We start from the raw sequence: 25802 nt of genomic DNA on the forward strand, positions 1-25802 counted from the left end.
ATATGTCAGAAACTAATGAGATTGCATGAGGTTTTGCAAGGATTTCCCTCAAGAGGTCGAAGCAGGATGTTCAACAACCAGATTTTTATATATTATGAGCAGGTCCGTGGGTGTGCTATTGTATGTACAATTATTATCGAATCCAAGCAGTTTGTAATGTATCAGTCAAATCGATCCCAGTGCACAAATTTCACACTTAAAAGTTACAACATTCCACTGTCCGAACAATTCACATAACTTTGACATGTTTTATTGCCAGAAATTCTATTAGTTTGAGTTTCGTCAGTAAATAAATAGGTTAAAGATAACGAAGAAAACTTCAAATTTCTGGCAGTCTGGAAGCCCCATTTGACTTCATTCTATCCTTTTCTGGTTCGATTCTGTATTGCGTAGTACTTCAAACCTGCGCAAAAACAACAACATTAAACGTTCAAATATCACAGACTTTTCCTAAATCCGCACTATTTATCAGCTGTGTATTTATTAATCGCAATCTTTGGGTTGGTCTGTTTAGTTTATCATTTTGTTAAAAGCAACAGTTATATTAAGCTGCAGACAATGTACATTGCTTCGACTATATATTCAGGCATTTGCAGCCATGTTACCAAGAACGGATTTAACGGCTAACCAGACAGGCAAAGACGATTCCACTTAGTGGTGACTTTGCAGTCGCCCACAAAAATACATCAATTTTTATAGTTTTTTCAAAATAATTTAACATCAAATCATAATAAATCTGCAAATTTTGCACGTAGGAAGATAAAGTCTGAGCCAGATACATTGATTTAAAAACCAACCTGCTATGGCGCCTTGAAATCCAGCGTTGTAGTCAGTTGCTACTTCTGACTGACGATGGTTGCTCCTTTGGTCCAAGAACACACCCCGTTTGTTTGGACCTCCAACCAGTGCTCCGTAAAGTATGAAGTGATTTGGGCGGGCAGAGTGGAAGAAGTTCCAGCCACAAGCAGCCGGTGCAGGAGGACAAGAACTGCCACATTAACATCACATTTTTATCTACGGTGTTTCAAACTTTAACGCTGTTGGTTTAAGCGCATTAGGTAATGGGAAACTAAATGTTATGCCAGTATTGAAGCCATGTGTAAATGTAAGCTATTATAACCTAATTTTAACGTTAATGAAATCGAAAAAGATTTACAGGCACTGGCATGGAGTTGAAGTGAAATATCACAAAAGCGTCACACGACAACTGATATAATTGTTTTAAAAAGTGTAATGTAATAGAAAGGAACCTAGCTCTGTGGTGAACTCTACGAGGGTAATTTGTTCCAATGCCGACCACGTAACTTCTTCCACTATCACCCAACATTAAGTGAAGTTGGGTTTTCGCAAACTGGATATATTTCTCCCTCTGTGGCATTGGTGGCTTCAACATGGAGGCGGCCATTGCTATCATCGCCACATTCGCTGAAAAGCAATACCGTATTTATTTATTTATAAATCGATTTTCATGAGCAAATGAAAAAATGAGTTTAGCATCAATGTTTGTGGCCTCTCGCAATCCACACTCTCCCATAATACAACTGGTTGCGGCCTTGCGACAGACGATAATTATCCGTGAGGAAACAACCTGTACATCATGGGTGTCTAACTCGGTTTATATTGTTCATGTATAGTTTATGATTTTTGTGTCAGTAATATTTATCTTTCAGAATGTATTTTGTTGGTCTCGGTGACATTTATATCTTAGATCCTTGATCCCAATGTTCTTGAATTTAAGCAACTCCTAAAAGAACCTTCATGGATTTTTATGAAATACCTGAGCGATTTTAGGAAAAACCCACTACTTATATTTTTCAATAATTAAGAAAAAAGTGTTTCCTCTTGTCACATTTTAAAATAGATGTACTTTTTTCTATACTAAACTTTTCACGGCCAAATACCTGTAGGTATCTTATATTTCGTTACAAGAGATTTAGATACCAGCGAATAACTTATGCATCAAAATATTTGAATAAATTTTAAAACTTTCCGTGGGCTTCTCTCACCTGCATAACGGTTCGGTGCCCATTCATTGGGCCACAGAAGGCCTTCCGGTGTTTTGGTAGTTGACGTCATTTGTTTTGTCAAAAACCGTTCGATTCCTCTTCTGTAAATGCTTTCTCCCGTTATATCGGCAAGCAGGACCTGAAAGCGAATTCGGTAATTTCTAAAATTACCTTGTTTTTATTCCCATATTGCTCACTTAGGCGCATTTCAAATTTACAGAAATCTGAAACCGCATTCCGATGCACAATACGTGTATTTTGAACTAATCATTACCATTAAAATATGTTACTATGTTTGTCTGGGGCAGTGCTTGATATATATTTAAATTGCAAACAACAAGACCTTGGTAATAAAGATAATGACGCAGAAGACATTGAGGACCTCTGCTCTGTAAGCATCTTATCCATGATAGAGGACTATTTTCAGGTAGTTAGTTAAGAAAATGTGAGTAAATATAGTTCAGTGTGAAGCGTGATTCACTCAGTTTTTCCGGGACCCACAAATGCATCATGGAATTTGACAAAAATATGCGTTATGAAAGAATTGAATTAGCATAACAGACAATAACCTATGTTTTTTCGACTTTGTATCGTCATCAAAAATTAATTTTTTTGAACTCTTCCATAATGAATATCTTCAAAAATGTGAACGAACGAACCTGGGCCCCTACTATTTTGTTGTCCCAGTCGAAGGTTGCGGGTGTATGGCTTGCTCCTCCAATCCTATTAAAATTCCGTTTTGCCTCAGTTAGGTATCTTTGAATGCGGGTGGCTTTGTAAAGCCAGATACCAGCCCATATTAATTCGTCCTCGTATCCATTAAACGAACGATAAAACTCAAACACTTCAGGTACAGATTCGTGGTAATGGCCTCTGTGAAAATATGTCAAAAATATTTAACAATTGCTGTAAATAGGATTTGGGAGGTCATAAATGGAAGTGCTCCAAAAAAACAAACAAATTTTTAGAATGAAACTTTATGGTAATTTTGCCAGTTTTTCTTTCATATGATGAACAGAATAAATGGTTGTGTAGAGTAGATTATTCCGTTTTGTAAATAAAATATTTTTAGGATATTCGTTTAGTTTGTGTCAACCCTTTTTTTTTGGATCATTACTGGGTTGACCAGAATATAAGGAATTAAACAACTTTATAAAAATGCAACTATTGCATTTGAAAATGAAATTCAAGTTTATTGCAAATAGACGTAATAATTGTGTAAACACTAAGACAGTATACAGGCTACTGTTTGGATTTACCTGTAAGTGGTGGCAAATTTGTAGAGCTCTTTAGCGTGGCGAATCGCATTGACAGCGATAGCTCTGTGTGTGCGTCGCAGAAACAGAGATGCAGCAGCGAGGGCGGCAGCGGTTTCGGCAGCCAACTCGCTTCCCGGTGAAGTCTTGTTGATTTTATAAACTTTCCTGATCCCTGTGAGTTCCTCTGGTCTCCCCCACTTTTTGTGATCATCCTTCCCATTCCCAACCTTAAGTAATTATTCATGTTTAAACATTGATACAATTTAAAACAGGAATAGTATCAAAATAGAAGTGGAACTTCCCCACCAAATAATTTCTACGGTACGTGCGCCAATATTTGACAAATATCAATCTACAAAATATAGCGTTCGATTCCAAACATGTTCGATCCAACTTACCTGGGCAACAAGTTCGTATGGAGAAATGTGGGCTTTCATTAGGAAGTTAACCGGCCATTTGATGTTTCCCAGTGTCCGAGTAAGGACTCCAGCATCTGCATACGCTTTGCGGAAGAGGATTCCACCCCAGGAGAGCACAGTTACGGAGTAAGCCATCGGGAACGTAAATTTTACGTGATCTCCAGCTATACATATGGTAGATGCGTAAGTATCCAAAGCTTATTGTGAATATTTTGCCACAGATTTCAAACATACATAACTTATAAATTAATCTGATTATATTCATATAACAAGAATTCAAAGGAAAGGATATGTTAAGCGTTAAAACGGAGCTTTTACTGAGTCAAATAACAAAAAAGTTAATCAATAGTTCAGAATTCACCCTATACTGGCTATTGGTGCCAATTGTGCGTCCCTTTCTAAATCAAGCAATCAAACTCATGACAGTATAACTTTGCCAGTCACTGTTGAAGAATGTCGATCACTTTTGGCGTTATGGACATTTTTATTGCACCATTTCGCATATTTCAATCTTGCACATCTCTACGCGTGCGGTACGTTTTCGGTAGCGTCCAATAATAAAGTAATCGATTTTTCTTTTACTGGACTTTTTTACTGGACTTTTTTGCCGTCTGCGTTAAAAAATTAAATATGACCCAAAATCACCAAAGAGTTTTACCATCAAACCATCCTCCACTGAGATCCGCTCCGATCGGGCATCCGTCCTTTAATGTGGAATCTCCTCTCCAAGGGATGCGGTTGTATCGTGGAGGAAGATTTCCTGCTCTTTGAGTCTCGTAGAAGAGATTGGACTTGTGGAGGATTTCATTGTAGTCGTAGGCAGTCTTATCTGCCAATAAAAAAACAACTGTTTTTGTCGGTGGTAATTAAGGTGGCACTCTTCTGGGTGTGCTGATGAAACGGGTTTAAGAAAAAGGTGGGTTTCTTTTGCGTGATCTCATGACAAGTGTATACAAGGAAACTATATTAACAACGAAAATTGATGCTCGATAAGAACAACCTAGAACACCCTTCAAATTATGACGCTAAACCCAATTCCAATTTTTATTCACCTTTTGATTTCTTCCACCTTGGCCTGGTTTGCCTTGCCTGGCGAGGAAGTCTACCATTAGGGGCGCTAGAGCGACACCTCTCAGAGGTGGTTGGATTTGGAGTTGTTCCATTTGCTCTCGAAATTGGAATGTTGGTCGCCACTGGTGGATCGGTTGCTGAAAGCTGGTGTTCCGTTTCTGCATCATGTAATAATTTAGTTTTTTTTGCTATTGTGATGAAAATGTATCTTGTGTAGGGCAGGCAATAAACGGATTTCTTTGGAAATAAATCTATGTGTTGTTATTGTTTTGTTTTGTTCTTTCTATATGAAAAATTAACTGAGAACTGAAATACTTGTGTGTAGCCAATGTTTTATTTCCACAAACTCAACAATGCTTTCCATTTAAAGACTGCTATGTACTGTCCCTACAAGCCCAAAAAAGATTTCGAAAAAGCACAATGGAATATTTTCCAAAAATCTAAAAAATCTGCGCAGTGGAATATTTCTTCCCTTCAAAGGCCTTGGCTGTATGGGATATAAAAAGGAATTAAACTTGCCACAAGTCACCTTGATGTGAATCTTGATTTTCGCTTTCGTCTCCCCCTTGTTGTTGCTCTGTTGGAGAGGAAGATTCGCTAAACAAGGTAACTGGATCACCGTTGATAATTTGCGTGGAACACAAATAGACTCTTCCTGAAAACAAGAAAACAGATGTTAGGTCTTTAAGAACGCGAAAAAAAAACAAAGCCTTAATGTTTAAAAACATCACCGATCTGAAAAGCAGAAACCGTTTTGTATTTTTTTTAGTTTAAATTTTTTCGTTTGACTTTCTTTCCATTAAAAGAACACTTATGTTATCAAATTAGGCGGCATATTTTGCTGGTTTTTAGTGCAAAGTGGCTACAACACCATGTAATGAATTGTGCTGTGATAACGCTATTTCTCCCAAAAGTGGAAAAGTATTGCATATTTTGTACAGTAAATAAAACAATACAACACAAATCTTACCATCAGGATTTACTTCAGACGGATGCTTCAACACAGCAATAAAGTTAATATTGATTTCACCCTTGTGTAGTTGTGAGTTCCACTGCATTGGACCAAACATCCACACATGACCATTTTCTTCCACTCCCGCATTTACAACATTCCACGTCTGTAAATACTTGATCTTAACTAAACATTTTTCATCATTTCATGATTTTGGACGACGAACAAAACGTTGGTTGCGCTATAACCGAGGCTTTTTTGTCACGTTTCATGTGTTTTGGAGCTAATGGATATACTTGGTTCTGATTGGCAGGCATGTATAGCATGCATATACTACTTCACACTTTACTGAAACATTTTTACATTGGCACTGAACTGATCGGCAAACCTAATTAAACTTGCTAAAAGTGTGGGAAAAGCGACCACGAAAGTCTGTCCAAACTAATCTCTGCCAAATTCTATAGCAGAATGCATGTAGCAGTAAAATATTTCCAAATTTTTGTGATGTTTACATACGTTCATGGTTTCGAGGGGTGCTTGAAAGATGACCACAATTAACCAGTCGTCAATGGTTTCTGATACTTGAGAGATTGCGTTGCCACTAAAATGTGGCTTTCCTTTGTCGATCCATCCCGACTGGGTCCGATATCCTTCAGTTCCTTGATCTAAGAATGTGGACCAAGAAAAAAATTGTCTATGTTCAGTTTTGTGTATGGCAAGTTATGTTTTTTGATGTAAGCTCTAAAAGAAAACATACATATACGTTGACTGAAAATATTATAAATCGTGTTGGTTTTAACTGCGTTTAGCTTTCTCATAAACTTGTTCATAAATCGCAAATTGTCCCGAGTTATTTGCCTTGAAGAGTCGCTATAGATAAAGGATCACAGCAGTCGTGCTTCAGTAGCTGGATTCGGACGCCACTCGTAAAAACGGTCACAGGGTTTTGCTTGAATGCTTGTTCAAAATTTTACATAAACATAAAGCTACCGTTACTCACATTTGCACTGGCGGTTTGCAGGCACAGAGAAGTGACGTTCGGTTGCGGCTGTTGTTACGATTGTCGTGGCGTCTGACTCCGTTGTGACAGGAGATTCGGTGGAAGCCGTAGCTGCGGGACTTGAAGATGCAAACGTTGAACTGATGACTTGTGGATTCGTGGACGAAGAAACAGTTTTCGGAACCTCTGTCGTTTGTGAATCCACATCTCCTGAACTTACTTCTTCATCGACAATTACGCCAATTGAAAGAGATCGGGATGACGGTGATGCGGAAGCAACATTACTTGGTGTGGTTGACACTGTTGTTGTTGCTGCTGCTGTTGTAGTTGTTGCTGTTGTTGTTGCTGTTGTTGTCGTTGTGAGGGAAGGTGGTAAACCGTATGATGAGAAAGTTTGTAGCTTGGAATATGTTGATTTTGGAAAGCAAGTCGCATCAGCAATCCTGCGGTTATATAGACCAGCGTAACCTGGAGGAGGCAAATCAAAACTTTTGAATATCTAAAATATTTTAGGCCTTTTATACCATACAGTTGCTCAGTACGACACAAGAATTAGGGAAATCGTTTGTAATGACACACTATGGGAATATCCAAGTACTTAGAAATATAAACAAATCACATTAGAATAACTTTATCGGCGAAAGTGTCAAACACAGATGAATCACCAGGCATTTTATTATTTTTGATTTTCTTGATATAATTTTAAAATGAATTGCTTTGGTCAGCTTTCTTAAAAAGCACAGGATGAATCACAAATACGATTAAATTCATCCCAGTTTTTCGATAACGTACTATCTGATATATATGGTGCTGTAATTGTTTCTTTCAAGAGCCAATAAGTATTTTACTATATATGCACCAGAAGGAAATGAAGCTTACCGTGTGTTGGTATTTCGCCCTGTATATGATTGACAACGAAAAGAGCCTTGATGTTTGATGCTGTACTGTTTTCGGCTGTGCGGCCTTTGAATGGAGCGTTGTTAAAAGTAAAGGCGTCGCGTTGTGTTGATATTCCAGCCAGTTCCGCTGTCCAACAAGATAATTTTGCTTTCTGCAAAAAATAAATATTCGTAGCCCAATATAGTCGACCTTTGGCATTCACGTCAACCAACTATGTCAGAATCTTATTTCGCTTCACGCCTGTCTTACGTTGCTTGCATAGTAAATCGATTTCGTATATTTTCTCACACAAGATAAAATTTAAATTGCAATCATGTGTCGTTTTTAGCAGCAGCTTCATATAGTACAAAACCTAACATGACAGTAAATGTAGTTTGGCATTCATATGTTCTTTGCTATCACATAATTTATTTGTTTCCTGATAAATATAGCTTCTCATAGAATATGTAAGGTTTCATATGACGTTTTGCACAAAGGTCAGTTTTAGACTTTGAAGAACAAATGCGTATTTAGTTGACGGATCGTTATAATGATGCCCTGACAATTATGTACCTGACCCATTTGCTTGTTGAAAGCCATAACTACAGACCAGCCCTCCTGGAATTCTGATTCCATTCGACCAAATTCGATCAAACCGGCGAAACCTGTCGGCCATTTGTCGACGATAATAATTCGTCCGTCCTCGTGGTCAGGTTGTGGACAAACGGCTTCTGTGCAGAAAGATAATAAGTTGCATCGACTTTCAAACCAGCAAGAACCGACCACCGGCGAAGAAATGCATTAAATAAAGTATTCCTATAATTTATAGCAGTTGTAAAATGTTGGTTTATGCGCTTCTCTGATTTGAAGAATGCACAAAATTTGTAGCGAGATTTGAATTCCTTTGCGTGTTGATGACCATGACAATAATTGCAACATCGTTGTGACAAAAAAATTTTCACAGAAGTGTTTAAATCTGAAATTCTTTTTTTTAGTGTTGGTACGGGTTAGTTGTTCAAACAAATACGAAAATTAGTAACAAAAAATGATTTTCTTCAAGCGGTATAATCAGCATTGGTGGAAAAAAACTTACTGGTACAAGTTGGATTGGTTCCTTCCCACACACAAACACTTCCAATACAAGTACAAGTTCTCTCGGCTGTGGCTTGCGTAAAACCGGATAGACATTGAATCGAACACACAGAACCCGATCGACTTCCACTTGTACATCTGCGTATCATTCCATTGCGTGGAGGTGTTAGTAGTCCGCACCTCCCGATTTGAACTGGTGAAATAAATTAGGCTTGTGTTCACAGAAAGTGGAAAGTATTTTATGTTTTTGTGGCATGTTTGACCACTTAGAACATATTTAGGGACTGAGTGTTTTGCGTGACTATTTTAGCGAAAACACTATGTCAGGTTATTGACTAAAATTAGAACCAACACAAATGCATAAAGGGTTAAATCTGCAATAATGTCAGTGTCGTTCACGGCGTCTAACACAAACTGTGGAAAACATTTCAAAACTTAAAAGGCATGCGATGACAATTCTTAGCTAAAGAAAAACTCACTTTGTCGGTTTTACAACTACGCCCTGAGCCATTTAGGAAACGTGGGCAAAATATTAACGAGTTTCTGCGTCATCTTGTCAACGTTTATCTCTTCCCTCCCATCACACGCTTTCTTAGCCCACAGCCACATTGTAAGTTAACCCGTGATGTAATTCTGTCTCATGTGTTCTCAAACATTTTAGGCTCACGGCACACTTGGATCCTCTTAATTCGATTGCGGGACACCAAACTTTTAATTCAGTTAAAACGAAACTACAGTATGGACTTGGTTAGGAGAATGAATTGATTTGAATCGGGGCTGCTTTTGGTTCTGAAAGTTAGTGTCATGTGAAAAACAACGATTGCAGTGGTTGCCAAAAACATTTAAAATAGTTTTTTTCGCTTTACACCTAAGTCCACTTGACGGCACATCAGAGTGCCGTCACACACAGTTTGAGATACTTCGTTCTATCTTGATGAACTTTTCTAACTCTCCTATTAATTTATGATTTCTCACATGATTTCAATTGCTTACATATCCTAAATTAACAATTTCTACTTTTTATGAACTACACGTCATTATTAGCCTGCTTTTCTACGCTGGTTAGAAACACAAACTAATGAATACAACATATAAACACCTGAAACACTTACAGAACTGAGCACTTCCACTTCCCGCAAAAGCTGCAAGCATAAGAAATATACAAATGCACTGTTTTATCATGACGACGTCCAGGTTGAATGGTAACCTTAGGTTCGCGGTGTCACAAAAATGCGAAGTGTTGTTCCACGTTCTGCACCAACCAACCTGGTTTGCCTCAGGCTGTTTTTAGTCCACGTGAATCGTTGATGTCGTTTCGCGCCGTTGTCAAACGCATCCTACTTATAGGGTGGTCATTACCCGATAAATTAATTGATATTTAGTCTAAAAACTACGTCATTCGATGTTGTTGTTACTGTAGCGATTACGTAACCTTTGTGAACCTTTACTGTGTATTGCGTCACTTGGGAATAGTTTTTAGCAAAAATACAGTTGTACATTTTGCTAAAATATAGCTAACGACTTTGATGAAGAAAGCCTAATTATCCCGTTGAATAGTTTCAATCTTGTGAAGGTACAAACAGCATAGTACAACACATAGACAACAACGTTTCATGCCATATAATAAAGCGTTGTACGAACACAAACTCTGAAACACCAAGCTCACGAAAACAGTTAGGTTTTCATTTGAAATGAAATCCGTGCAAAGGATGCAGGCACCAGTGTTCTACGTTTCATGTTAGCAAAGTTTCATTTATTTATCAAATTGAATTTTTGATGTTCGGAAGCATGGATGCATCCACTGAAATGTTTTTCAATTCTTTCCTACAAAAGTAAATGAACAATTTTAAGGTTATAATTACAAACCCGACGACTGGTTGATATTAAAAACAAACAGGAAAACTCAGGTGAAAACAAAATAGATAAATGCTGACATCGAAGCTTTAGGCCAGTGGTTCCCAACCTGAGATAAGCTGGGGTCCGTGGAATGGTTCCAGGGTCCGTAAATGAGCAAAAACAAACAGCCTTGCATGAAAATTTTATCATTTGTTTACGTGCAATTTGTTTGAAAGTTTGGTTTTAAAACTTTATCGTCTGTCACGTCACCCCCATATGTTTATTTGTACGAATATACAACTTGCTTCGTCACAAGAGCTTCAGGTTAATTTTATGTGAGAGACTTCATGATTTATTTATGAAATTCCTTGTCCATAAAAAGGTTGTAAACTACTGCTGTTGGCTATGTCATTGTCAGCTTTTACATAACACTCATCAATGAAAATAAAGGATGGATTTAGTAGGACTTACCAGTCTGATTCAGTAACGAAGTAACAAGCTTTGTACGTGACGTGACCGTTAAATCCAAACGAGGAGATTGCAACAAAGCCGCGAATACCCGATGAAGCTTAAATTGGTTAACAGCCACTTAACAGATTGCCATTAGAATTATTTTATAACATTTACCATCCCAGTAAATCCATTCGCCTACATTTACTTCATTCATCAATACATCTGTTGCAATAACATCGATGCCACCAAGTATTGTACCATATATAGTGGATGGGTGGGCCTTGCCGTCTCCAGTCTGCTATAAAGGATCACGTTTTTCATTTACACGAATCACGAAAAAATTAAATGTTATTTGATAGAAACCTGTAACGGGATGGGAACAAGCTTTAAATTTTCAATATAAGCCAGGAAGAAGTTGTTTAAGATGGAATCACCCACATGGTAGAAGATGCGATCTATAAAAACGATCTTGTTTATTTGTGAAGTCGTCAATACACATCGACGTGATACTGGTATTTTGTGGTTTATCAGCACTGAAACTGTAAAACAAAACAATTTTTTGAGATGGCGGTTGGAACGTCATCACCTTTGGTAACTTTTTTGGAAGAAACATTTGTGACCAAAGCAATTGCTGTTTTTGTAAAGAACCATCCAAATTCAGCAATCACCCTGACGCCGCTCGCAACAGGAAAGTATTTTTCAAGCATTTCTTGAATTACATTTGCCGTCTGCAGACAAATCCCAGATTTTAAAAGCAAATATTCTTGTCACAATTGGAAAACAATAAAACAAACTTTGCATTGTTTACTCAGGAAAGATAATCAATCTGACTCATTCTAAAAGTTTATTTTTTTATAATTGAATTCGTGATCTGTGGGCATTCGAATTCTTTTACCGTTTCGAAAAGCTCAACAGTTTCAAATTTCTCCTCTGGGAATCTCCCACTAATGTGAAGAAGTTCGAATTTAAATCCGCATTGTTCAGCAAAGAAGAACAAACATTGTGAATCTTTTATTAAATCTTTTACAGATCGATCGCCATCCACGCTAAAGCTGAAATGCAAAATAACTGTAAGTTCATTAAGGTAACTGTTGTATATTGCTGAAATTTGTGAGTGAACAACCTGATGCCAATCATTTTCACGTCAAGTTCTTTTGCTTTAGACACAAGTTGCTTGAAATAATCAAGACCAGAACCAAACCCATTGCAAAGGTGCGATTTTGGTGTGTTTTCTTTCATTTGAAGTAAAAGTCTGCAAGGAAAATCTTTCTATTATCGTGTAGAAGCAAAATGCAGACAATACATTTAATGTAAAGTATTTTGATTAATGTTTTTTGCTGTACCACCCAAAGTAGTTATACCTGGCCTTTGGAAACAGTCTATTGATCTTTTGTAGTTCCTCTAACGTGTTGAACGTCATCATACTGACGTCATTATCTTTTGCGTAGGTAATATGTGAAATCATTTTGCAAGGATGGTCGTAGAGGATCGCGCTCGGTTTTATCCCACAGCTCAACACTAATTCAAGCTCACTCTAAACATTTTGTACCCGATCCAAAACGAGTGATTTGTTGGACGCTCACATGCGTAAATTGCAAGAAAAATAAATTTAATGTTTTAAAGTTGATCTGACCATAAAATCTCTTCGTACCAGTTTCACAGAGAATTACAGTCACAAACAAAAAAACACTTTACGGTTACCTTGCCTTCACAGCTAAATCCGCACCCCAATGCAGTGAACGTGTTTATCACTGGCCTCAATGCATTCGCTTTAACCGCATAAAATACTTCAACACGAGGAAGTTCTTTTCTCCATTTCTTGTATTGCCTCATGATCGAACCCAAATCACACACTGCAAACGTCTCATCCCAATCCTGTTCGAATAGTAATAAAATGACACAAAAGCCAAATTTGTCACATAAGCGTAATATTCTGTTTCGCCTTTACAGTGAAGTCGTGAATTCACACTTAATACCTCCTTGTTTGTGTTCCTCTTTACAACTTGTCGAGCAACGTCTTTAAAAGTGGTGCCGTCAGTTACTTTACATACCTCCTGGGTTTGCGGGGCCAATAAAGGTAAGGGCAAAAAACTGCCACAATCTGTATTCTCATTTAAATCCATTGAAACACTTTTGTAACTTGCTTTCTTGTGGTCACCGATTAAAATTCGTTCTGTCAACTGCACAAGAGGTTTCCCTTCAGCATATTTTGTTTTTTTTCTTCCTCGTTTGTGTTTTTCAAGCGCACACTTCAAACGTTTTCGAGTGCCTATAGTCTACATTGCGTGAGCTAATCACGTTGAATCATATTCAATTGCACCACACCATGATCCACGACAGATTGGTAGAATATTTTTGCATTCTTTAAACTTGTTAACTTAAAGTGCATGTGAAAATTAAATTAAAAAACGTAGTTAAACTATGAAATGGTCATTACTTTTAACAATTTTTGCCGAAAAAAGTAGCTTGATACGGCGACAGGTTTCTGAAATCCAGCTGATCAAAGATGCGTTTTAACCGTTGCGAACGTAATCGTGCGAAAGCGAGATTATTGTTGCGTGACGTCATCAGTCATGCGAGTGCTGGCAGCGAGGCTTGTACGTGCGAAGGAATGGAAAAGATTGTAAAACTGGTTTAGTAGTTTTTTTATTAAACAGGGGGCACAACTGGTGAACAAGAGCAACAAACGGATATTGATTGTTTATTAGGTCTTGTTTAGTTTCGTTATAATAAAACTGTTACTGGGACAGGGTGTTTTTGTGGTCAAAGCATTTATGATTTTCATCTATTAAAGTCTAGGCATATTTGATTGCTAACGCCATGCATAAAATTTTCTAAAACACAACAAAGATAGACCGTTATTGGTTTAGTTATCAGTTAGCACTTTATTGAAGTACTGAGTAATGTCGTTGCTGCTCTAACATTTGGTTTGCCAATAATCAGAGACAAATAAGCCTTGGTTTGTGACGTCACAGTGACATATTTTTGTATGATGTCACAGCTTCCCCTGACCTTTGCGGTAACGTATTTTGGGGGTTATCCTGTTTAAAATTATTCGATATCGACAATATAAGGCGCTTTTCCTATGCAAACAAAGCATTTTTTGACGTAAAACGCCAGTTTCGCCACAGCGAAAAATGTTTACGGTTATTGGTCGTTGCTACTTTTAGTGCTCTACAAGTTTTCCACGTTTTTTAGATGACGTAGAACCTAAATACTTCGGAAATATGTTTATTGTGGATCTATCTTCAGATAAATTATTTTTGGTTTTGTATTTCGCCCCACGTGAGAAAAAGAGGCCCAACATGTTTCTAACATTTCCAGCTGCCTTTATCATTTACTAAAATTAACTATGCTCAAAATATAAATTTTAGATTTCCACATAATACTTGAAAGTAAAAAAAAGCACAGAAGCAATATTAAACCGATCTTTTTCTTTAGCATGTAACACTTTGCAGTCTGACCTTGTGTGTTGTTTCGTATTGTTTATTTAAAGTTATAAGGTAATATTATTGTGATATTACATTATATCAGTTTCTTTTGCGGATTATCTGGGATGTAACATAGCAGCAAATACTTCCATCGGCTTATTGAGACCTTATTTATGCTTTTCGATCGCACACTTTCATTTTCAAGTGCGTTTATGTTTACATGATGATTATATTCCGCTCAGAATATTTATTTTTTCAGGTTCAAATAAAATGAAAGATTTCTGAGTTTATTTTTCATTGCAATTTACATTAAATGCACCAGTAATAATAAACGACGTTCCTTTTAATTTCATGATTTATTGGTTATTAATATACACAATAAAGATCTCATAAAAGGTTAGTTTTTTTGAAGCATTAAAAGGAAGTTTTCGTACATGGCAGCATCGACGGAGTGGCTGACAATCTCTGTAGTTCCTTCCTGCACGGAATCGGTCAAAACAAAAGTTTACTTAAGTTTCGATTCCAAATAAATTGTTTTCTACCAATATATGCAGTAATGCAGCGGCTCAAGTGATTTGATTTAAAGTAAAACAAAAAATCTTACCAATCCGATTCAGTCACAAAGTAATAAGCTTTGTGAACTGTGAAGGCGCTGTGCCCAAAGCGTATCAATACAGTGTAGCCACCAGAATCTGTAAAACTATATTTTTAGAATAACCAACTTAAGAAGCGCTTATTGCCAAATACTAAAATCAAAAAATACCGCAGTTACACACATTGAATTTACCGGGCCAGTACATCCAGTCGCCAAAATCAAGTTCCGGCATCTTAACGTTTTCAGTTATAATATCCTGAAACCTGTTGGATTCACCATACACAGTGGTTTGACGTGAATTTCCATCAACAAGCTAAACAGATGTGGAAGAAAATAGATAAAACAAAACTAAATGTATGGAAATTACCTTGAGAGGAATGGGATAGAGTTTGAGATTTTCAACGAAAACAAGCACAAAGCTGCTATTGATGGATTCGCTGATGTTGTAAAATATGTGGTCTGGAAATATTGCAAATTTTTATCCGTTTAAACGTATATTGTTTGCGACATCGAACTTGTCAAGGTCAGCATCTCTTGTTAAACTCATGCCCATTTTTTGTGTTTACCCGAAGTCGATAGAGGTAATACTTACTGCACAAAAGTGCCATCAAGGAATAAGATGACTTGCGATCTTTCCATTTTAATTGCTGTTGGTTATTTATTTGTATTGTTGAATTATTCTGATAAACTTAATTTGTGGGACAGTAAAGTAAGTCATGCGTGTAGCTTTTGTCTTTCTCTAAACAGGGAGTTCCCAACCACCGAGCCGTTTGTAACATGCCCGCACAGAAAGAAAGTTATTGACCATAATTTTAGGAAGCCAGCATGCTTCTCATGCATGAATCTAGATTGAAAACTTCAACGAAAACTTTCGCGTGATATTGTTTTTTGCCACATGGCTCTGACCCGTACAGCGGTATGGAAAGTTGTAGCATAGGTTAATTTTGACATTATTTGTGAGGTATTTATCCGCTAGACTTTAGGAGACGGTCAGTAAAACTATAATGCCTGCGTTTAAAAACCACCCCGTAGTGCAAATAAGGTTTGGTACCTTTGAAAAAGCACTCACTTAACTTAATAGAAACACATTGACAAGACTGTAGGCAATACCTTTTGACTCTATCTTAGATGAAATGTTTGTAAGGAGGGCAAACGCAGTTCCTGGGAAAAACCTTCCGGGTTCAGCAATAACTCGCACCTTACTTTCGATAGGAAAATATTGATCAAGTGCATTGCGAATCGAAGCAGCCATCTGTAGAAACATACACAAATGCATAAAACCAACACAACAAAAATCGTTCACTTTACATTTATTTACCACTCTGATCTTTTTAATATTGATAATTATTGGCAAAATATCGTTTCAAAATTGTATCATATGTTTTTGTGTTAAGTGAGTCATGAGAGAAAGTCAACGACATTCATTTTTAACATTACATTTTTACAAGAGTTTGACGAACACCAGTATAACACAAATAACACCGACTACAAAATTCCTTTTTGGGTGACATGAAAATTTGTTTAAACTGCGTTTCGGCAACTAAAAGAATAGCATCCAGCCAACTCACCGATTCAAATGAAACCACCGAATTTGCTTCCTTGGTTCCGGGAAAGCCCCCTCCAATGTCAAGCAATTCGAATTCAAATCCGACATCTCGGGCAAATTCAAACAAAATTCGAGAATCTAATATCGAGTTTGCGAATGATTCGACGCTCGGGCAACCGCTCCCAACGTGGAAACTGAATGAATATCAAGTTTTGGTAAAATTGAAAAAATATAAAGCCATTAAAAGTGATACTCTCTAACCATGACATGGAAAAAAACTTTTGCAACCTGATTCCAATGACATTCAGATGAAGCTCTTTGGCTCTCTTGATCAGATGTTTTGAATATTCCAAAGACGCTCCAAACTTTTCGCCGAACTTTGTTCGTGCCATTGTGTCATTCGTTTTAATTCGCAGCACTAATCTAAAGTGCGTTTTTTTTAAGTACTTTTTTGGCTTATTTTAACATGGCACTGTTTTATTATAGTGTTTAGGACTCACTGCGACTATCATTTTGCACACGATGCAGTAAAATTTTCCAAACATTTTTAGATTGTAACGGCGTTACCTTGCCAACGGAAAAAGCTTTTTAACTTTTAATATTTCCTCTTCGTTATCAAACGTCATCATTCTGACATCATTTTGCTTTGCGAAGTTAAGGTGGGAGATTTGTTTACACGGGTGAGCGTAGATAATTCTATCTGGGGCCACGCCACAACTTAAAACCAAATCAAGTTCATTCTAAACACAAAACGAGATTTTTTGTAAATTTGAAACAGAATTGGAATCGCAAAATTAGTGACCTTGCTGGCGCAGTCAAATCCACATCCCAGAGCTGCTAACGTGTTTATTACAGGCCTCAGTGCATTTGCTTTAACTGCATAAAATGCTTCAACACGAGGAAGTTCTTTTCTCCATTTCTTGTATTGCCTCATGATCGTCCCCAGGTCACCCACTACAAACGTCTCATCCCAATCCTATACACAAATAAAGCAGCAATTAAGATATGCCGTGGTGTAGTGGGCTTAAGGATAATTAATTACCGATTTTAACACCAAAAGTTTGTCGTTACCAGTATACTGAGGGCTGTAGCCTAAGTGCCAGAATAGATTAGCAGTTTTAATAAGCTGATATATAACTTTACAAACCTGTTTAAGTTTGTTTTCCTCTGTCACTTTTCTAGCAGCTTCTAACAATGTTGTGCCATCTGACATCACTGCCACATTTTGTGGAGGTGGTAAATGCAGAGGTAAAGTTAAGAAGTTGTCGCTGTCTTTTCCAACATTATGAGCCATATTCAGTTCTAATCTGCAATCAGACTTTCCTCAATGAATGAAAACTAATGTGAGTTATCAGGTAATACGTGACATACACCGATATTGCTGAGCGAACTGCAAATGTTTTCTTTACTGTGTTTGGTCAATATGTTTTAAGTGGTTCTAATGTTGGTATTGTATGCTGAAGCATTTGGGTCCACGATGACAATTCGATTTGTTCAGTTACGACTTCGTCAAAGCCAACGTTGCCAATTGCTGAATTACAACGAGGCTTTCTAATTGTTGGAATAACAAAACACTTTTAATGGCCAACTTGTTGCTGTTTCCTGCAATGAAACTCGCAGTGCTAAAAGTATTGTTTATTTATTTATTTATTTATTTATTTATTTATTATTTCATCTACATTCACTTTTAATGACATAATATAATATCACACTCTATGAACCTGGAATTTTTGATGCCTAGAGTAGATGTATGAACATGATTGTGCGAGACCTCGCCAAAAAACATCCTTCAATTTGTTTGAAATTCCAGAATTTATTATGAGTATTTTTTTACTCTGTATAATAAGCACCAACAAACAAAACCACAATTTAAAAAAATTTATACATCTGGCAATAGACATGGAAAGAAAAGAAATTGTGCATTCCGTCTCTTCAGCCAGGAAAGATGCAACAGGAAAATTAGTCACACAAACATTCTTTGCTTTACGTCATTTAGATTTTAGGCTCTTCCCCAACACTCGAGCTTTCCAAGTGTATGCCAACCGTTTTCACCATTGTCCCCAGTATCCCCGAACTGTAATCCAGTAACAGGAAGATCATCTTTGTTGGTCAAATAACCTTCATCTGACGTCATCAAACCTCCGGCGTTTTGGTCGCAGTTGCACTTGAAATGGTTGTCAATACAAGATGCTGAAAACATACATTGTTATTATTTTTTTGCACCAAATCAAATCTCATGTTTTTGATCACCGGTTTTTCCGCACGCACAGGAGTTGTCTCTCTCACTTCCACCCCAGTTACGTTTAACAGTTCCATCTCTTGAAATCCATGCACCATGTTTACCCCTTAATAGTTGACTTCCCTGACACCGATACTACAAAAACGATACGTTTCACTTACACAATGATATATAACCCTGTTTGACAATTATAACAATTACTTTTATAAATTGTCTGCAATGTTGAGAAGCGTTGATCAATCCAATTAATTGCTGCAAAGGAATATTGTATGTTACATCTCTCTTGTAGCAAAGTGCAGGTTCGCAACTTCCAGTAGATATCTCATTTTCACTGTCGTGATCGACTTGAGTCGCTACGACATTTCGTCCTTGGATTTGTTGAACTGGAAATAAAGTTAATGTTAGGCAGTTTGGTTGTTTGATTCTGCTATCAGGCTTTAGTCATAAGCAAAAATTTCCACTGCAGATCAATTGTCTTAAACAATACATATCAAGAACTGGAGAAAACAATTGTAAAGTTTTTAATTTTGAATCAATTGTTTCTGACGTTACCTGGCATATTTTATTGCTGAATACTGCTTTCTGACAAACTTCATTTTAACGACGTTTCTCCACGTTTCGGCTTTTATGCTGCAGCCTCCATCAGGAGATATGAAAAGTAAATCAAGCAATGTGAACAAAGTTGAGGCACATAAACAAAGAAAAAACGCTACAACAGAAAAGAAGAAGTGAACAAACGATAAGAAAGGGGCGAACACACCTGCACTGCATACTTATTTGTAACCACACGGGTTATCATGGTTTCTGGAGTGCGCGAGGTTTAACGGCATTATTTCCTAGCAGGTGTATGCACACTGAGGGAAACAGAGTTTGCTTTTTGTCGTTGAGTGACGACGCGTGCGCATTTATGTTCAATGACTCTAAAACATCCTCTTGTACCTGTCGGACTCGCGTTCCAAAATCATCGTTCTTGTAAAGTCCACCGTATGTCCTGTTTCGGACGCATGATGAGAAAGAGCAGTTTTCTCCTCATGGTTTTTCACGTCCCGTTGGTGTTCTTTCAACCCCGTTTTTAGCGCACGGCCAGTTTCCCCAATGTACACGCTGCTGCAGCCACCGCAGGGAATGCTGCAGACAACACCCCTCATGTTGAGCTTATCATGCATGCGGTCTTTCGGGTGAGACATGAAGGAACGCAGGGTAGCGGCCAGCCGTTCAAAAACCTGAATGTTGAAGTCGCCAAGCAGGCGTTTTGACGTTTCCGAAAGTCCAGAAATATGCGATAATACAAATATACCCGCGGACCGCCCCTCATCACTACTCCGCGTCAAGCTTTGATTACGCCGGAGGAAGGAACGGGGATAACCGTTAGCAAGAAGCGCTTTATTGACACAACCCAAGTCTTGTTCTCGTTCAGCGTCATCAATTATCAACGATTCGGGACGAGTATACAACGAGCGTACTACCGCCCTCTTGTGTGCGATCGCGTGCGCCGAACAAAACGAACGTGTTGGAATCGGTGGGCTTGTGTTACACCCTTGTGGAGAAAGTCCCCTGATCTTCTCTTCGAACCAGAACATCAGAAATAGAAAACTTACACCCTCGCTCGCGCTCCATGGTGAAACCGATGCTCGGTTCAGTGGAGTTGAGATGCGAGAGCAGTGACTGTACGTCATCCCGTCGCACGACCACGAATGTGTCGTCCACATAACGCCTCCAAAAACTGGGAGGGTTAACAAACGTTGCCAACGCCCTGTTTTCAACTGATTCCATAGCAATGTTTGCGACCACAACGGAAAGTGGGGACCCCATGGCAGTACCGAAAATATCTTTTTTTTACTTTTCAAATTTACCTCTAAAGGCATACGATGAACTTTACAAGAATGATGATTTTGTAACGCGAGTCCGATAGGTACAAGAGGATATTTATTGAGTCATTGAACAATTAATGCGTATGTATCGTCACTCAATGACAAAAACCAAACTCTGTTTTCCCCAGTGCACCGACACCTGCTGGGAAATTCTGCCGTTAAACCACGCGCACTCCAAAAAACATGATAACCCATGTGGTTACTGATAATTATATAGTGCAGGTGTGTTCGCCCTTTCTTATCGTTTTTTTACTTCTTCTTTCTATTGTACCGTTTTTTCTTTGTTTATGTGCCACAAGATTGTCCACATTGCTTGATTTACATTTCATTCCTCCCGATGAAGGCTGCTGAATAACAGCCGAAACGTCGATAAAATAATATTTGCCAGAAGAGCAGTAATCAGCAATTGTAAATTTTAAGTTTGTTGGTACCCTAGTCAAGAATACCTTCGCAGTCAGAGTAAAACGGTTTTTGTTTTCTTCCAGTTGGCCAAATAAGAAAATAACCAGATGTATTTGTAGCTTCGTCACAAGTCCGCGGTGTACTAAAAACTGCAATTAACATGTGAAAATTAGAAATATTGATGTTTAGCGCAATCACATTTATATAACCTCGTTTGCTCAGTTCATGTACTGTTTTTTGCAGTTGAATTATTTCGGTCATCGGTCTTTCTCCCTTCTGCCCTCTTCTTCCCATATCACCCTTTAAAAAAATTTCCATCTTTAATCTTGTGTTTGATGATTTCATCATCTGAAAATACTTGCTTTTCGGCCCACAGGACCTTCCGGGCCTTGAGGACCACGTTTTCCTGGTGGCCCAGCTGGCCCATGCGGAGAAGGTCCGACTGGTTGATGTTGTGCTAGAAGTTGGTCTCCCCAAAAATTTTGTATAATTGTTCCCTTACAGTTTTCAACAGGTGTTGCTTGGATTGTTACTGCTTGAACAAATATCGCTACACAGAAAAACAATCCAAACATTTTCTTAGTTTTGTTTCTGTTGGGTAAAATTGTACGGAAATTATATGAGCAATTCATTGTTTCATGCCTGTTTTAAAAGTTTAATTTGCATGTTTTATTTAATTTTTATTTTAATCGACTTACAATATATTTTTTGTTTTCACCATTATGGAAGGACTTTTATTACTCATTACCACCAAGTCAAAAATAGACAACGCAGCACAAACGAATTTTGTATGAATGAGAAAATAATTAAACTAGGCGCTGTAGTGTTTGCAAATCGGAAATCGTGCTGACAACACGTAATGGAAACCCTTTCCCTACCAGTTATTACACAACAAATAAATTAAACCTGCATCGTGCGTTTATGAAACAGATTTATGCCGCCTTTAATATTAGTATTAAACTGAATTGAATAGTTAAACAAGAGAAAACCTTTAACTGAAGAACTGGCTACAATAACGATCACTTTTTAGGAAATTTTCAAGCAATTAGGTTGGGAAAAATATGCAATTTATTGACACATGCACAATTAACATTAGGGACGCTCGAGAAAGAAGGTGTAATTGGTTTGTACAACACGAAACGAAGTTCAAAATGAAAGTTCAAAAATTGAACTGATATTACCAGAATACAATTCGTGACCAAACCCAGGCATTGTAAGCTATCTCCCAATAATTATTGCTTCATCCATGTAAGCATGACGTCAGTTAGTAAGTAACACAAATTAAACTCAATAAAACATCAAGATATACTTTAGGATTTTTGTTATGACACACTGTAACCTTACGACTATGCATTGGAGTAGCTTTACAGATCCAAACTACAGCTGCACCTTTCACGTATGCAAAGACTCAAAGGGTCAGCAGATATCCAGCTATTGATATCTGCAACTTCCCGTTCTGTTGCAATGAAAGAAGTTTAATTCAATAAGAAATTGCTTAGCGCATTTCAGTTCAATGACGCTTTCAGCTTGCTTGAATGTCCTGTGCAATGCGTTTCCCAGACAGAACTTTAAGCATTAATAAAAACATAATATGAACATTTTTTGAGCGTCTCTTAAAAGTGTATTTATGGGAGCTCTAGTTTTCCGTACAAAAAATAAAATGCCTGTGTGCAAATAAATTACCAAATTTACCTACGTTTTGTAGCAACAAATATTTTCCTGAATGATGAATGCAATTACATACACTGACACAAACATACATTCTTACCTACACACAACTCACACATGTTTACCGGGCCAAATAGTTGTGGGTTGATAGAAAGTATTAGTTTGAGGCGGCGTTAATTGCTGATTCATCGTACTATCGGCACCAGAGTAACATTAATACAAAATATGATACTGCTGATCGAACTACAACGAACTGCTTTCTTGGCTGTGGTTTATCATTATGTTTTAAGTAAATCTAATGTTGGCATTGTATGATAAAGCATTTAGGTGCAGGATGGCAATTTGGTTTGTTCAGTTAAGACCTTGTGAATATAACGTCCGTTTCCAATTGCGAGAATCACAAAACATTTCTTGGTTTATGTATAATTATAATGGCCTTGCAGCGCTAACTTGCATTATTATAAGTTTTGTTCCACCTCGATGTAACTTTACACTCTATGGACTCGGATATTTTATTGCTTACCATCAGATTGAACAGTCTTTCTGAATATTTTGAATACTTTAAATGCAGCAAGACTGCCATTTGCCACGCTGTATAATGTTTAAAGGCAACTTAAAGGAAAAAGGCCAATCCAAGCAAAACGTGTCTGATTTTTGTCTAGATGCATTGATCATGTACTTTACAAAAGAGGGAGGAAAAAGTCGATGAAGTTTTATTGTAGAGCAAATCCAAAGAAAAAAAATCGACAATTAAACGCCCAATACCAAAATATCGAGGTATTCTAACTAAATTCCAACGATACAGAGTCTCATTTTATCTGTTATTTAAACGTGTTTGTACAACCATGACCTGTAGGAAAAAAGTGGAATAAAACCTCTACAATTTCCCTACAATTTCAAGAGTTAACAGGAGATAGCCCATACTTGTTCACTGTGTAAGAAGCATCAACAAACACAATTCATAATTAAATTTCTTTCAAATTTTTGGCATAATATTGGGGCATGAAGTTTCAAAGTGAATGTATGAAAATTTCATGCAATTATTTATCGAAATGAGATTTTTATCCTTCATGCGATAAATTAATACCTCAAAGTGAAACCGAGCAAAGCTTCAAGTTTGTCCTTAGGTGACGTAACGAAATTTATAAGATTTCGAAGTTTTCCTCTCTGTACGCGCTACGCCCGTCAACGAACTGCAGGAGCATACTTCGTTAGGTACAACACCCACAAAACGTAAATGTTGTTTGATGAAAATTTAAAAGTCTCACAAGTAACCTGCATTGCGTTGTGTGACTATTACTGATTTATTAAATGCCTTCTTAAACAAACACGCCAAAGTAGACCGTAGTTATTACGAAAAAAAACAAACAACATGTAGCCTACACTTTTCACCACCAAATTGTCCAAATTGTCAGGATCACAGAGCAAAAACCACTGGCCCAATAGCGGCATCGTCAGAAAAGTCTAACCCTCTACTTTACACCAAAGTTAAGTTTAAAGATATATTTCGATTGTGCGACACCGATAGTGTATAGTGACGTTTAGAACAAGGACGATTCACGAAATATTGTGACGTCACAAGAAAACTACTAATCGAATCGAAACTTGCATCGATCGAAAGACATGTCTTTTGTAACAAAGCATATCAAATTTCAGCTTGCAGCAACCTTTACTTTTGAGTTGGGACCCCATCAAAGACCCCCACCTAATTCGCTCGTATACACGCAAAAAGGCCGAAACCGAGCATGTGTACTTTTAGCACCACATATTCTAAACAAAATGCACGTTTAGTAAGAGATAAGCCAAGAAATGTCTTAAACCTTCACGTCCACCGACGATTTTGCCGGGCCAAACTGGTGGGGCGTGCGCCACATTGAGACGCACTTGCTACTAAGCAGTAGTTTTGCATTACAGCGGGTACAATTTCGAACAAACAAAGCGTCCCTGTGATTTTGTAAGATCTAAAACAATTAAGGCGAAGTTTAGAACCAGGTTATCTTACCTCGCGCTGTTGACTGCATATTTCAAATGTGCCATAAGATACCTGGGAATCTGTACAGTAATGATTATTCAGGGATCCTGTTTCACCGTTTGTTTATTAACATCCGTTATCAGGGTACAAGAGCGATTTCGTGGCACCCTTGGTGAGCTTATGCCGAGTTCGGTGAAAATGCGCTGAGTCAGCAGACGTCACGCCGACGTGAGATGGTTCCTTCCACTGCTGAGATTTTGTGCTGTGCTGGAGATGAGGGACCTGGTCACTGTGATTAACTGCTATGGTGGCGCAACATGCGAAATCTACATCAACTATTACACCACTGCTGAAAAGGTAAGTAGTGTTTTGTTACAAATTGTAATGGCGAACACTCGGAAGTATTTGATGTAAATTTTTTTTATTTTCTTCTAATTATCTGTTCTTATTGGTTGGTGGCAAACATGCTTCTTTTCAATATTTGTTGGAAAATTATGTTCTGCATTTTTCTGTGTTCAGGAGCGTTTCGTTGTTTCATTCACAAAATATTTTTACTTTATATTTGAGGAGTCACTTTATACAGTTTACGTCCAACTTTGATGTTCAGGTTGTCCTGAAACTCCAGCATGGAATGAACGTGGAGGGGAATAAGAACACAATCGCAAGATTCGAACACAAGGGAGATGTAGAAATATTATCGTACAAAGTAGATTTCGCAAATATTTAAAATAGTTGAATTTTTTTATCAAACATGGGAACTTAAGGTGTTTCAAAATCATGTCGTTTGCATCCGACTACCAAATGTTTTTAATTGCTCCCGCCAACATGAACTTTAACCCTATTTCATGTAACGCAAAACATTCGAATTTTTTTTTTGACCACACCGGGATTTGAACCCAGGATAACCCGGGCACGAATCCCGATCAGGTTTTTGCTTAGTGTACGGGTCGGGCGCTTGGCGCTTGGTCAATGCTGCCAATCGGAATCACAAACGAATCCGGATAGTGGCGGTAAGGATTCGGAATGGGTATTGTACTTCAAATTTTACTGTGTGTTCGATCCGATTGATGCACGGGAAGACTTAATCGAATATCACTTCGTTTACGAAGAC

At 37.7% G+C, this 25802-nt stretch overlaps 4 protein-coding genes across 5 annotated transcripts in view; all 4 read right to left on the reverse strand.

The window, feature by feature from the left end:
- Positions 1–266: 266 nt before the first annotated feature.
- On the reverse strand, positions 267–9891 carry LOC145905777 (uncharacterized). Its single transcript, XM_082993061.1, has 17 exons — positions 9791–9891; positions 8680–8871; positions 8160–8317; positions 7587–7758; positions 6708–7175; positions 6224–6372; positions 5726–5873; positions 5285–5410; positions 4737–4913; positions 4343–4513; positions 3664–3848; positions 3266–3492; positions 2666–2879; positions 2007–2145; positions 1251–1425; positions 798–988; positions 267–403 (listed from the first exon to the last, which is right to left on the reverse strand). Exons 1-17 carry the CDS (start codon positions 9858–9860, stop codon positions 360–362), a joined length of 3006 nt encoding a protein of 1001 aa, XP_082849187.1. The 5' UTR covers positions 9861–9891; the 3' UTR covers positions 267–359.
- A 547-nt stretch (positions 9892–10438) lies between these two features.
- LOC145907043 (ornithine decarboxylase-like) lies at positions 10439–13090 on the reverse strand. Its single transcript, XM_082994483.1, has 10 exons — positions 13019–13090; positions 12669–12842; positions 12329–12501; positions 12091–12219; positions 11863–12019; positions 11554–11695; positions 11331–11422; positions 11142–11265; positions 10986–11082; positions 10439–10502 (listed from the first exon to the last, which is right to left on the reverse strand). The coding sequence occupies exons 1-10, from the start codon at positions 13088–13090 to the stop codon at positions 10439–10441; spliced, it is 1224 nt and encodes a 407-aa protein (XP_082850609.1).
- Positions 13091–14812: 1722 nt separating this feature from the next.
- On the reverse strand, positions 14813–17833 carry LOC145907044 (ornithine decarboxylase-like). Its single transcript, XM_082994484.1, has 10 exons — positions 17687–17833; positions 17342–17515; positions 17107–17279; positions 16828–16962; positions 16562–16733; positions 16104–16245; positions 15361–15452; positions 15186–15306; positions 15003–15090; positions 14813–14876 (listed from the first exon to the last, which is right to left on the reverse strand). Exons 1-10 carry the CDS (start codon positions 17831–17833, stop codon positions 14813–14815), a joined length of 1308 nt encoding a protein of 435 aa, XP_082850610.1.
- A 545-nt stretch (positions 17834–18378) lies between these two features.
- Positions 18379–25802, reverse strand: part of LOC145905299 (contactin-associated protein-like 5) — a 34250-nt gene continuing 26826 nt past the window's right edge. Inside the window, exons 2-6 of one of the 2 annotated variants that reach the window (XM_082992454.1) lie at positions 21261–21351; positions 21096–21200; positions 18980–19161; positions 18790–18913; positions 18379–18729 (exon numbers count right to left, since the gene is read on the reverse strand). In XM_082992454.1, the coding sequence (XP_082848580.1) occupies positions 18539–18729; positions 18790–18913; positions 18980–19161; positions 21096–21200; positions 21261–21351 (693 nt within the window). In that variant the 3' untranslated portion in view covers positions 18379–18538. The remainder of the gene's footprint in view (positions 18730–18789; positions 18914–18979; positions 19162–21095; positions 21201–21260; positions 21352–25802) is intronic. The other variant, XM_082992456.1, reaches the window with a different exon arrangement.

Source organism: Ascidia mentula, chromosome 6 (genome assembly GCF_947561715.1).
Source record: "Ascidia mentula chromosome 6, kaAscMent1.1, whole genome shotgun sequence".
NCBI lineage: Eukaryota > Metazoa > Chordata > Ascidiacea > Phlebobranchia > Ascidiidae > Ascidia > Ascidia mentula.